This window comes from Mytilus edulis, chromosome 14 (genome assembly GCF_963676685.1).
Source record: "Mytilus edulis chromosome 14, xbMytEdul2.2, whole genome shotgun sequence".
NCBI lineage: Eukaryota > Metazoa > Mollusca > Bivalvia > Mytilida > Mytilidae > Mytilus > Mytilus edulis.
Window position 1 is genome coordinate 5544585 of NC_092357.1, and position 14799 is coordinate 5559383.

The following is a 14799-nucleotide window of genomic DNA, read 5'->3' on the forward strand; positions in this document are numbered from 1 at the left end:
GGTGATATATCATGTATATATTGGTTTATATATCAAAAAGCAATTGATGTCAGATTATAAGTACATCACCACTATATATCTAATTTGTGATCGTAAGTCACTTATCTTAACTGGTTTTAAGAGGGAGGGGCACTTTGAAAGCATTGTGTGAAAAAAAAGTTAAAAACAATATATAATTTGGACTTTTTATTAGAGGAAGGTACTACTTTTAAATTATGCTGATATTGGCATAACTTGCAATATTGATCCTGCCAATGTAGTACATAAAACCTTTTATAGCCTGTGGTTTGTATAGTGGACAAATTTCACGGAATGTAAGAGTAGTTACATTAGTATATCTGTTTTGAATACTGACATATAGGGATCAATGCATCATTTTCATTAAATAGGGCATTACATTACAGATATATCACATTAGACAACCATCTGTCAAAATAGAAAAAAAAACATTTAGTGTACAGTATGCACAAATAACATGCATCAGTATAGCAGATAGCTATTCAATTTGATATAATTTTAACATGCTGAATGGCACAAGTATATGGTTGATTTAGTATAAATGTACAACGTTTATGTAGTTTACTAAATGTGATGCAGGTATTTGTTCATGATTATTATCGCTGTGTTAAAAATTATCGCATCTCAAACATGAGGAAGTCTTCTCTCGTGTTTTCTATGGATTATTTTATAGTCTTTGTTGTTGATCAATGATGAACTTAAAAATGGTAAAGAAACAGTTATGGACCCTGACATTTATTTTTCCAAAAAATATAACATATTCTAAAAATATAAAATATTTAAAGAAAATCATTTATCTTTTTGTATGAAATAATATTGTTAATATTCTCTAAAAATGAATATCTCTTTGAATGATATCTTAAATTATCAAGATTTATTTAAGTAGCAGGTTTTTTTCTTTTAATAATTAAAAAAAAAAAAAAAAAATTAAAGGTATTTAAAAAAGCTAGGGAATCAAATAAACCAAACAGAAAAAAAATAAGGATTTTTTTGTGATAAACTATTCATTTGCTTTATGAGATGCAGAAACATGTATAACATAGTTGGTATTGAATAGGGAGGTAAGAGATATATTGGTTATAATAATCATGTAGAATAACTGTTCTTGTAATTATTTGTGTGTAAAGATAAGTTATTTACTATTTTGACAGTACTTACTAGTTTCAAGTCCATTCTAAGATGAATGTTTATGAAATGAAAGTTCTGCAGTAAGAATAGTACATTGAAGACACATTTCTAAATGGTGCATAAAATTCGAATAACGATATCTCATACTGAAATGTTCACAAAGAAAGAGAAGCTAACAGTACTGGATTTGATTATATTTATAGATGGTGAAAATAATTTTGACCGATACAAAAGGATGGGCATTTATTAAAGATATAGAATTAAGAATGAACTGACCCGTCCCTCTGATATCATTGAATGGTTCCTTGAATGAGAAAGGCATATGATAAAACGTTATTTTTTCGTTTAAGTAATTTAGGAACCATGAAAAGTGATTTTAGACAATGGACATATGATTGACGTAAGATAACGAATCGTTATACAAAGTGCGGAATATCCCTTTGTCTCGCGTTTTGTTACGTTCACTTTTGGTGAGACAACAAACTGTAAGTGGTATAATCTTACGAAAAAAGTGGCGAAGATGTGTTAGCTAATTTTTGATTTTTTTACAACTAATCTTTTTCACCGTCGTTTAGCACACAAAATGTTAAACGTACATGGATTGCATTAATGATTTTTTATGTTGGTGTTGTAACGAATCGTCACATTGAGACTACTCTTCCCGTTGACATTTTTAGCGAATCTATGCTATTTTCGTCTATTTCTGACTTATATATTGATTTGTGACTTGACCATTTATATTCAATCGGTGTAAGTATACCAATCTCAGTGTATTCGCACTTTATATACACTGAATCTATCGAGTATAAAAAGTTATATGCAACTTTGATTTTCATTTCAAAGCAGTTAAATCAACAGATTGTTGTCGGAATAAATTGCACATTACTTATTTTCTTTGTCAACATAAATTGCAGAGAGCATGATAAAATACAAATACAAAAATATTACCGAATAATTAATCATCTGTATTTTCGGTTTATGTACGAAATTATTATATGTTAACATGACTACCTTCTTACCAACTACTGATATACAGTATAAAAAATAGTACATACATATAACATGTAGCCAAAATAAATTGATGCGAACCATTACTGACCAGTCTATAGCTTCTGATTCTACTATAAATGTACCATTATAACTTGTAATATTAGGATCATAACGACACTGTACAGAAAAATCGACAACTTTTTTGTAAGTAATATTATGAGCAGAACTGGTACATGATATATTCATAATACTGAATTCTGTACAATTTAAAGCTGTGAGTTTCAGCGTATTTATATTGGGCATTGCATATAGATTATACTTTATGATATTAACATAAAAAACTATCGACAGTAAACCTACAACAACAATAAAAAGAAATACATAGACGACACAAAATTCGTACAAATCTGAGCAGTCCATATTCAGTATTTTCCTATCTTTGAATATCTTAAATATCCCATATGTTGACGATTCCATTATCTTTATAGATAACATATAACAAATGATAATTACAGTCAAGGTAAACATAAAATTGTATATGAAGTGAACGTAAACAAATACACCAATCGATACGAAAGAACCACATTCTATTATTAACAAAAGTAAAAACCATCGCAGGTGACCTAAAAACCTATGATCGTACATTATCAACGAAAATAACAAAAAAGGCAACAAAATTAATAAAATTCCGTATATGCTTCTCGTCACCTGTACCAATATAATATTATCTGATTCTGTGACTTGTCCATTACAATAACATGTATTGTGGTGTTCCTTATTAATTATATAAGGGTATGGAAAACTCATTAGCAGGCCAACAGCGAATGCAATAAAGAAGAGCGTAGCAAGAGCAAAAACAATATGAGTCTTATAAAGTGATTGTTTATAATTTGCAATATTGTTTATGTATCTTTCTTCTGTATCAGAACAGTTACTTAACTCTAATGCTGAAATGCCCATGTTATTGAATAAACAAGGATTGGCCCCATTCTCTAACAATGTTTCTATACAATCAATGTTTTCTTCCTTTTTTATAAGGCACCTGTGTAACACGGAGTGTAAGGGTGTATTTCCCTCATTGTCTGGCATGTTTACATAATCGCGACAAACATTTCGAAAAGCAGTTTGTAGAGTAATATTTAAACATGCGGTCTTGAAAACTGATATTGCGTTTTCAATAGTCGGCAAACACTTGTTTTGAGAACTACGAGTTAGCAATAACTGTGTCACACTTTTACTAGTTGTGTAATGTAAAGGGAGTCCATTGAAATCATCACGAACATTGACGTCAGCTTTATTACAAAGCAAAAGAGATAATATCTCGATATTGTTGTTTATAACTGCTAGATAGAGAGCAGTATGTCCGTTATTGTCAACTGTGTTTACTTGAGGTGTCGGTTTTCTGCTAAGAAAAGAATCATCACTTTGTGACAATCCGTCATCGAATAAAACCCTCAAAGCTTCTAAATTATTTAATAATACAGCGTAATGTAGGACAGTCCACCCGCTCTTCGTTTTATGATCAATAATATCGGATGAAATATTTGATCTCAAAATATGTAGGTCGTTATGTCGGACTGCTTTATGAAGTTTGGTCTGGTTTAAATCATATTTTAGAATCAAACTGGTTAATTGGTTATTGTTTGCAGTAACTAAAGCTAGAATCTTCATGTCAAACCATAGTCGTCGGTTTAGCTGTGCTCCGTTGTTCAAAAGTAGGCGTACCATATCATAGCGTCCTGATTTAACTGCTATGTATAAAGGTGTTTCGAAAAATTCTGAAAAACAGTTAACATCTGCGGCATCAGAAATTAATGTTTTCACAATATCTAAACTACCACCCAGAACAGCTAAAGGAAAGAATGACTTTGAAAAAGGTTTGGGAGATTGTTTGACGGCTGGCGACCAATCGGTGTTGTATGCATCATCGAAACCTAGAATTCCTTTACGATCTAAACGTGTCATCGCGCTCCAGACAAATATAAAGAATTCATAACAACCAAAGGCGACAATCCAGTTCATCAGTCTACTTCTTTTAGTTGAAGCCTCTATTACTCGACTTATTGCATCTTTGTTATCTTGGAATTCATTGTTTGATGAAATATCGAAAAATCTTTTTAAAAAAGATTGATCGTTGCTTAGATTCCGCTCAGACCTATCCATCACAAAGGGTCCAGTCAATTCTAATTTCCTCTGATTTGTTTTAATATGGGTTCCAAATATTTCTACAAAGTTTCTATTTTTACAAAGGCCACTCATCAACAAATTCGAAAATCTTCCCCGTTCTAATTCAGTCCGCAATCTAGTATATAAAGGTTTAACATGATCCTCATTCAAATCATCTTCCCGAAGAATCACAATATTTTGTTCAAAATTGTCATCTGTGTTTACATTGGAACTAACTCTGACTCTATCTCGAATAAACAAGATATTGCAGTCTTCAAACATTTCTTTGGGATTAAAAGTGCAAAAATGACAACCCACAGTCTCTTCAAGAGCATCGTGAATAAAACTGAAACTGTAACTGTCCTTTGTTAGATAAGATCCTAAAGCAGAAAATGCGCTTTCCCCAAGTGCCTTCTTAGACATGTTTTGAAGTCCACAAGTTTGCATTATTTTGTATATTTTCTCATCATATTCATTCGAGTCAATATCAATCATACTTCTACTCAATGAACCATCAAACAACATACATATTACCAAAGTACAATATAACGTTTTATCGTCATTCCTAATTTTATCTAGTTCTTGTTTTAGAAGCGATAGTGGTTGCTTAAAAAATGTCATTCTTTTTCTGTATCTTTCCTCATTAGTTGAAATTAATTTGCAAAGAAGAGGAAATGCATAATTCGTTTCACACATTGACTCTAGCTCCTCTGTTTCGATTTCTTTTTCTATAGTACTACTCCGTAGATGTTTCAATAATATTATCTTTTTTTCCTCTTTCGTAAGAGCATTAGATTCGTGCTCTAAATTTATGACTTCTTTGTTTAAAATTGTCAATGCAGTTTTAAACCTTTTTTGGAGGGCTATTTGTAATCTCAGTGTACACAATATTTTTTTCGAACCATTTTCTGTGTTTAAACAACTCATTAGCTTATCGTTGAATCTTTCCCATTCACCTAAGCGGGTCGGACTTAAACTGTATTTTCCAAGGACATCATCAATAAGAAATATTTGTTTTTTATTTGTTTTATATTTGATTATATCAATCGGGGATTCTACGGGAACAATTTCAAATCCTTCCAGTTTAAATTTCAATGCAATATGTCGGATGGTGGCCGTCTTTCCTAATCCTAAATTTGATGTTACCACAATACAGTTACAATCTTGAACTTTATCATAAACAAGTTCTGATCCCATTGTCTCACAAAAATTTTCATCATCTTTTATCCATGTTTCAACGAAAGCTGCATTTGCTTCTGTAAAGATTAGATATACATATGTATGTTCAGTAGAATTGTCGTTGACAAATTGATCAGCATGCAGAAATTATTAATGTTTTTTTTTCTCTCCAGAATTCGTAAAAGGTAAACCTGGGGATGATAAATCTGAATAATTCAAACTCGTCTGTTGTTACAGAAGGGGGAGATATACCAATTAAACGTTGAAACTAATATGTCAACGCCTACTTCAGTTATTAAATGTACAACTGATATGAATCAGCATATTATTAATTTCTGTTTTTCTATGAGAAAATACTGCTACATGAAAACAAAAAATAAACTGTATCAAACTGACTGTAACTCAATCTGTGTTTAGTCACTTCAACTTCAAACTGGTGTTTTTTTTTTTATTATTAATACAAACCTTCAATGTTTTTAGGAAGATTTCTCTCCCTGTAGTACGTGTATTCAGATTCTATCTGTTCTTTTTCCTTTTCACAATCCAGATAATCTTTTCTCAGTTGCTTCAGTTCTTCTTTCGCTAATAGTTTTGCTTGTTCTCCATCAAGATCGTAACTCAAGATTTCAATGACCTGATGTGGTCTATGACCATTATTTAAAGATGTCAGTGCCTAAAATCAGAAATGTATACAAGTAATTGATAATAATCTTATCTTTGAATAGGACATAACGGAATATGTCCCTCTTTAGGTACAACATACAGTGTTTCAAGAACCTTAGCTATGAGAGGAATTGTATTTTGACTACCATACTTAATTCTGAACCACTTGGAAATGAAAAGGAAGCAAAATCTATATAGACATATATATAATTTGACATGTTAACATACTCGTTCAGCACAATCCTAACTGAAGGGATTTAATTTTTTCTAAGGAATAGCATTTTTCTTATATCTTATTTTATATATATACCACCCATGTATTCAAACACTTCTTTTAATCAATGATATGTCAATTACAAGTATGCATATGTAAAAAAAAAACCCAAAGAAATGTGCTTTACTTGTTACAACATACATGATCAACCTGAGTCCATTTGAGTGCGAATGCATTGTTATCCATAGAGGAAACTGTTGTATGGGCCAACTGATTTCTGTACCACTTCAGCGTTGCAAAATGCGCTCCCGGCAACGTATCATTCGGATGCGGAAGTTGATCCCATCCATTGGAGGGGTTTGATAAACCTCCGATATTACGTAACAAACATATCATCATTGTCAGATCAAAGTCCTTGGAACAGGTCGCTAGAAAAAAAACCAAAAGTGTCAATATCTGCTGAAGTATTTCAATATTCGTATTACTACATGGGCCTCAAGGGATTTCAAATCGAAAATAAATGCAAAACATGTGTTTTTGTGTCTTTCAAAACACAAATAATATACAGAATTAATTGCAGGATAAAGACAATAACTGTTTAGTGTCTTTAAATATCAGCTGTATTTGTACTCGGCTCGAAACAGGTGTAATAGCTCGATAAAAGCTCGCATACACCTTGTTTCCGAGCCTTGTACTTATACAGCTGATATTTATAGACACTAAACAATTATTGTCTTTATCCTGCAATTAAAATCTAGAATTCTGGGGTCGTCTGGCGTATTTAGTTATAATCCTGGTACCTTTGATAATTAATTTTAGCGTTCTGAACTTTATGGCTATGCTTAGGCTATAAGATGACCTATTAGTGTTTATATCATTTTCATTTGATCTTTGGCTGATTAATTTTTCATATCACGTAGGCTGTTTGTCACGACGGTAGCCAGTACTTCGATATTTGTGTTATTTAAATTTGCAAAATTTTTTAAATAACTTTAAATCAATGAACATATATCTCGCATGAAAAGCTCTGATTTCTTGCTTTACGTTGGCTATGGATTTCTTAAACGTTTTTGATTTAGAAGTTTTGATTTTAATTAAGCGTTGGATTATCAAAACATCACTGGAGAGACACCTTTATTTGTAACGTTAAGGATGTTTGCTTGTCATGTTTTGGAATTTTTGTCAGATTCTCGAAATCCTCTGGTTTTATCCATTTGAATGCCTTAAAAAAAATTGCCCATGAACCCCCATTGTTCTTTTTATAAATCTTTTACATGTATAATTATAAGCCATTTGTAAAAGTCTTATAAAATCTTATTAATTTTTAATAGTTTTTGAGAACTTTAACTGGTCAATGATAAAGCTATAAAAAATCAAGAGAGAACATTTTCCCGCCAAAATTCCAATGACTAATATCTCAAAAACAAGCTCATTGACCCCATATTTTTTTTTGCTTTTTTGATTCCTCAACTAAACCCCTATCAATATATTCTAGTTTTATGGAAAGTTATTTATTTTGAAACTGAGCAGCAAACATCCTTAATTGTATGTTAGATGCGTTAGAAAACTATAAACTCAATTATAAATATTTACGTGTTGTTCCGGCCATCGGAGGGAGATTTGAAGGCCATACCGTTCCAGGGACACACCTTAGTATTTCTAATTGGGCTGCATTTATTCTTTTTGATTTGTTCAACTTCATGATGGCACTCATACTATTGTTGATGATTTGAGCTAAGTGTGTTGGTGGAAATACTCCGTCAAAGAATCGCCTTGCAATCTCAGGTGATACTTTAAAGTTGAGCAAAAAAAATCGAGTGATATTTCCCTCTTCTTCTGTAAGTTGTGAAATCGAAGCCATGATTACACTTTGGAGACTCTGTTGAACAATTAGGATCCACAGTATTTAGTCAGGAACTCTGTTTGTAATATATGCCATCATAAACAACCTGTTTGAAGTATAAACACATTGTTTATTTGTAAAACATTTTTTCAGTATTAATGAAAGCCAAGGCAAAACATTTTATTATTTTTTTCACAATTTGTATTACATTTTCAGTATTCAGCTTGATTCATAAACGGATCCAGGGGGTGGGAACCCGTGCCACCACTATAGTGGGATTTTTTTGTTGTTGATTATATAGTGATTCACTGAAGCATGACTGTAGTTGCCCCCTCCTATGGGAGTCAGTGAGGTCTCTTTTTAAAGTCCTGCATTCGCCAATGTGTTTAGTTTCCAAATTAACTTCCTAGATGTTTAGTTTATCTATTATTCCATACATCATTTTCGAATTGATTTTTACGATGTTTTATTTTTCCTAACCAAATGCTCTTTGTTTTTGATCTGTTTAGTTTTAAATCTGATAGTGTTCCAAAGATTCCAAGGATATCAAGAGTGTCACGTATTTCCTTTGTGCGATTTTAGAAAAAGCGTAGTGTCTTCGGGAAACTGTTAGATCTTTTAACTATGAGTTTTAGTATCAAGATTTATTTTAAAACCTTTGATGATAGAATCATGTCTTATTCTTCATGACAACATGTCTACAGCTATAACAAAAAATAGCTCAATGTTTGCCTCTTTTTCTGATCATGAAACTTGTTAATTTCCTTATATAGTCTTGTTTGTTATGTTCTAAATATAGTGCACCATTATTAAAGATGTTGCTTTATTTGGAACATGCATGAACATATACAAATTTCTCAGTTTTCATTGATTGTCTATTCAAAAATTCAATCTTAGACACAGTTAGATCCTTTTGTAAAAACATTTTTGTACGGTACTATAAGCAAGGGGTTTAGTCGGATTCAAAATATATCTTTTTATGGGTTCTTTTTTAAAAGCACACTGTAAACATTTTAAGGTTAACAGAAAGTAATAAAGGATGATTGGCGCCACCTAGTAGCTAGACATCCAAAAACTACAAGTAAATATATGTTCTGCTGCCGTGCTAATTAGAAAACCAAATTCGTGCAAACAGTGGGAAACGAGTGTTGGCTATTGGTGTAGAATTTGCTAGAAATATTGAGGAAATTCTCTTTGATAAGCTATATTTTCTGTGCAAAATTAAACCAGGGGTGTTCTACATTTTTACTATTACATAGCGTACCCTTACAAAATGCCCTTTTCTTTCACAGTTTTATTTACACCTAAAGGTGTTGAAAATTCAGAATATGGCAGTTTTTAAACGTTTTTTGTTTTTATCATGCTTTATAGTGGAAACGTAGAACCAAAAAAGGCTCAATTGTCGCCTATATAAATAATTACTTCATTTCACACCAGCACGGGTGTCATTCGGTTTAACGAGAGAAATGATCGTGAAAGAATGAAAGACATTTAATCGAGAAGACATATGAAAGGTCAACACATAATCTAATTTGATTATTAAAGCTAGGTTCACACTGCCGATCAGATCAACTCGATCAAGCCCGATCAAGACAAATTACGTGATCGGGAGACTGGTCTGACTCAATCGACAAGGATGTTCGGGATAGTCTACCCTACTCGTCATCGATCTGACTATCTACCCGAGAGTTTTTGACATGTCAAAAACAATCGAGTAAGGACCGAGAACCAATCACTCGAGAAGAGATCGAGAATTCGTCGAGTAGCGGTCGAATTGATCGGGAAAGGATCGTGTAGAGATCGAGTTTGACTAATGTCCGATCATTTCCAGATTAACTCGACCAATGTCCGATCGCTTCCAGATTACTGCGACTTCTATATTTATTTTACCCCAGACCAACTTGACCAATACCCCATCCCTTCGCGACAACATTCGACCACTCTTCGATCGCTTCTCGCCCATACACGAGAACACATGACTGCTACACGATTCTCTAAACGTTTGTACAGATCTGATTAACTCTCATAACTCTGTCTCCGCAAAAATATATTGGCAACATCATATTTAACTGCACAAAAATTTGTCTATGTACAGTACGTGTCTTTACTTTTGCAAGGAGAGGTAATATTTTTAAAAGAGAGGCAAAAGACACAAAAGGAACAATCAAACTCAGAGGTCGAAAACAAAGTGACACAGCCATAGCAAAAAAAGAAAACCGACGAGAAGACAAACAGCAGTCCACATAACATAGAAAACTAAAAACTTAGCAACACATAATCCAAAAAAAACCTGGGATGAACTCAGGTGTTCCGGAAGGGAAGAATATCCTGCAATGTTAGCACCAGCTGATTTTTCAAATATGAAAGTAATTGAGCAATAATATTCATTATTAGACTGCTGACCAAGTTGGTTTATAAGAACATCGATCAAGAATATATTTACCTGTTTTATGGGCTATTTTCTGTTTTGTCTGTCCGTATTTTTCGTTTGTCCAGAAATGTTTGTACTAGTTTAAACAAGGAAGATGAAGTACAATTCCCAACGAGACAGCTCTTCACAGAACACCAAATGACATATAAATGATTAATAACAACTAAAGGTCAAATTACTGTCATTTTTTTTTTCATTTGAACCTTTTTACATTATTTCACACAAAAAGGAGACAAACATGTATTATTTGGAGCGAATTTCGTTCTTACACTAACGATACAAACAGTTCAGCGTGCACACGTTTTGATCATTTGTTTCTAACACACTTTAGCAAAGTTTGCATAAACTTTGACAAACTATACACTCGCTGCTAATGCGTCTTCTGTTTGTCGTTTTGTTAGTTCAAACGATGCATTTCTTTCTAACTTTAACATTAAATCAATTATCTAAACGTGTTCTTGCTTGTCATAACTCAAAGTATTGTCTATAAAACTACTCAAAAAAAAAGAAGACCAATACAACTACCATTACATATCAGTGTCCACTATGATGAAGTTTTTGTAAGCATTGGGTTCCTCTTTGTTAAGTTAGTGCAAGTCTCTCATACTGCCCACATGTGGTCGGCGTGTCAGCCACTGCCTCACTTAGATTTCTCGGCGCCCGTTGCTGTCTACACCTGCTTGTTCGTCTTCTTTTTCCCTCTCCAAGCTCCGTTACAGCTATATACCTGTCTCTCTGAGCTCTTACCACCTTGCCCACAAATCCAATTGCTTTACTTCTATATAGATATTTTAAATGTATGATTTTATTCGGACCTTCTACTGAATATAACCAAATATACGGAAAATGTGTCCATGGGACACTGATAATACCCCAGCTAGCATATATAACATTATAAAGGGTCATTACTCAAGAACGGCCACCCAAATTTGCATTTAAACTGTGTTTTATGGAAATAAGCATTGTGTATACGGCGTTTCATAAAATTTGGTTGAGGCAAAATAAAATTAGAGAACGGAAACTAATATTGTTGGGACGTACGCACATACGTACGGACGGACAAGGGTAACACGTAATGCCCACTCCGAAGCGGCGGGGAATAAAAGTTTCAGACGTTTTTATACTAAAATTGTGCATACTCGGCCAATTCCCGATTATCCCTACGACCCATATACGATCAGGTCGATCTGGTCTGGTCGAGACCAGACTGAGATCGTGAAAAAATTGATTTGGTCTAGCTAGTCGAGTAAAGATCGTGTAAAGATCGTGAATTGATCGGAATTATCGAATAAGTATTCATTTTGTTGTCGGGATGGAGTCCTGACGAGGTCGTGAATTGTCGAGTTAAGGTCGTGTACAGGCGGATGGTGGTCGGGTAGAAGTCGTAAACAGGCCCGATCAAGAATTTTGTTGAGCTTGGTCGTGGAAATTTGGACAATCGGGTTCATCAAATTGATCTGATCGGCAGTGTGAACCTAGCTTTACACAGACAAATTTACGACAAAATAAAACTGTCTGTCAAAATGGTTCAACATTATGATCAGTATGTGAGAATATCCAGTTTTAAAAGTACATAGTTATTACAAAACAACAAAAGGCAGATTGCTTCTCGACATTTTAATGACATAAAAAATGTAAACAAACATGATTTTTTCACAAATTCGACTAGAAAAACTACTTTGATACGAATAAGGGCATTCTATTTGAATTAATCAAATGGTTCTCATAGTTTTTTTGTATAAACATAATCTGAAACTTGGTAAATAAAGAACTATTAACACAAAAATTTATTTTTCGGATCGTGAAAGATCACGTACCGCATTTTTGAAGATCGTGAAAAGGATCGTGAAAGATCTGATGCTACGAAGACGTTCAAATTATTCTTCAATTATATCATAACTAATATTTGTTATTCGTATTGAGAAAAGCTATATAGGTCAACATCCTCAATAGGTTTAAGCTTTTCAAAGTATTAATGCTTTCAGAAAATGAAATGTAAAATAGTTTGATGATTGTAGGATGAAGCTTTTCATTGTCATGTGAAGTACACACTTATCACGAGTTATAGGATACCCACATTTTGTATATTGGATCCTAAAAACTACATGTCCGTCAGACAGGATTCACCTGACCCCGAATTTGCCTTATTTCATGGATGAAGATTCATTTTTGTGGTCAAGTCCGTATCGCGGATTCGTTAAGCTTTAGGATAACTGTCTGTTGTTATGATTGTGAGGTGTATATTTTCGACTTCTGCAAGGTTTCAAATAACATCGAACTCATTATCATGCATCATTCGGCAATGCTCGTTTTATGTTGTCTAGCCTTTTGGATATATACCTGTATGCTATAGCGCCATGGTATTTCGTGTATGGTGTACATGTCTGTATGCATGTTTCATATATGACCATGATGACGTCAATTGTATTTGATATATTGAATGAGAGTAAGATGTCTATGTCTGGCTGTCGGTCAGGGTTCATATACTTTTGACCTTATGTTTCGAATTAATTGGCCAAGCATAACTTTTAAATTTTGTCAGTTTCTAAGGCATTGTAAGGATCGGAACACATTTATTTGGTTTACAAGACATTTGTAGAGATCTGTATGTCATGGTTCATCTGACCTTGCACTCTTTTTATGAACCATTGACAAAAAATGTGGTATGATTGTCAAAGAGACAACTATCCACAAGAGACCAAAATGACACAGACATTAACAACTATAGGTCACCGTACGGCCTTCAACAATGAGCAAAGTCCATACCGCATTGTCAGCTATAAAAGTATTAAGTCTGGTCACGCATTATCTTTCACGATCAAAATAATGCGTTGCCTGATCTTTCACGATCAAGTTTGATGGATATTCAACAAATTCAAGGTTTTCATATACAAATTAATGTTTTTAAGAGATGAACATACCTTGATTTTACTGTACTATCAGATACACCAAAGATTAAATTTCAAATATATCACGATGAACTTAAATATGACCATAGGTACAAAAAGCGTGTTATTTGTAATTAATTTCATAGACATGCATTGCGCCTTTTGTGTTTTTTCATAAAGTACTGCATATTTTCTCTATCTTATTTCACAGTTATGTTGAGGAAAATAAACCATTTTGACAGACATATTTTTTTGTTCGGATTTGTTCCGCGTTTTGAAAATAAAGCGATTTTTTCAAAGATTCTGACCTTGAATTTTCATTAAATGTCTTTCGCGATCCTTTCCAGAGCTTTTAAGATCGTCTCTCAATACTTGACCGCCGTTAGATATTCTTTCACGACCATTTCTCTCGTTAAACCGAATGATACCCGTGACCAGGGACCAAATGGAATAGTAGTTGTAAACTATAAGTCACCATACGGCCTTCAACAATGAGCAAAATTCATTCCGCATAGTAATCATTGGAAGGTCCCGAATTATTAGAATGTATTTATCCTATTTGTATGTTTAGTTAACCGTGTAATCAAGATATAATATAAACAGTTCAAGTTGTCATAAATAATATAATTTATTTGCATAATAATATAACTTAAACAAAAACGTAACCTGATACTGACAGGACTTACGGACAGACGCACAAAATAGAAAACATAATGCCGCACTTTTTTTCTATCATGGGCGGGTATGCAATTACTTTTACAACCATAATAATAGTTATTCATTATTTCAGATAACAAATATGTATTACGGAAGCCGTAAGGGGAAACACAAAACATAAGAATTTTTTTTTTTATTCGAGATCACGATAAAACATTACCGTTTTACCGAGATCTCGATAAAAAATATCTCGTTATCTCGAGAAAACGAAACTGTTATATCAAGATCTATTATTAAATCGTTATCTCGGTTTAATATATCGAGATCTCGATATAAAATATATCGTTATCTCGAGAAAACGAAACTGTATTTCTGAATTCGTCATTCTGATGTTATCTTACAAATATTCAAATTAATATCAGAAACAAAAATTCAAAGCACTCTTTAAAATTTTTAACTTAATTCATTCATTTATTTAGTTTCGGAGAATAAACTAGTGGATTTCCCTAGCTATTATTAACCGAAATTCCTTGGTTCAATGTATGGAAAACCTGACTACCAAAACATATAAATATATTAAAATACTCAACGTTACCATTTTTTATTTTCAAAGTACCTTTGA

At 33.0% G+C, this 14799-nt stretch overlaps 1 protein-coding gene across 2 annotated transcripts in view; it reads right to left on the bottom strand.

Moving 5' to 3' along the window:
• Positions 1–834: 834 nt before the first annotated feature.
• Positions 835–14799, bottom strand: part of LOC139503173 (uncharacterized) — a 57016-nt gene continuing 43051 nt past the window's right edge. For both annotated transcript variants that reach the window (XM_071292907.1, XM_071292906.1), the window contains exons 2-5: positions 7952–8307; positions 6560–6786; positions 5947–6154; positions 835–5558 (exon numbers count right to left, since the gene is read on the bottom strand). In XM_071292907.1, the coding sequence (XP_071149008.1) occupies positions 2029–5558; positions 5947–6154; positions 6560–6786; positions 7952–8219 (4233 nt within the window). In that variant the 5' untranslated portion in view covers positions 8220–8307 and the 3' untranslated portion in view covers positions 835–2028. The remainder of the gene's footprint in view (positions 5559–5946; positions 6155–6559; positions 6787–7951; positions 8308–14799) is intronic.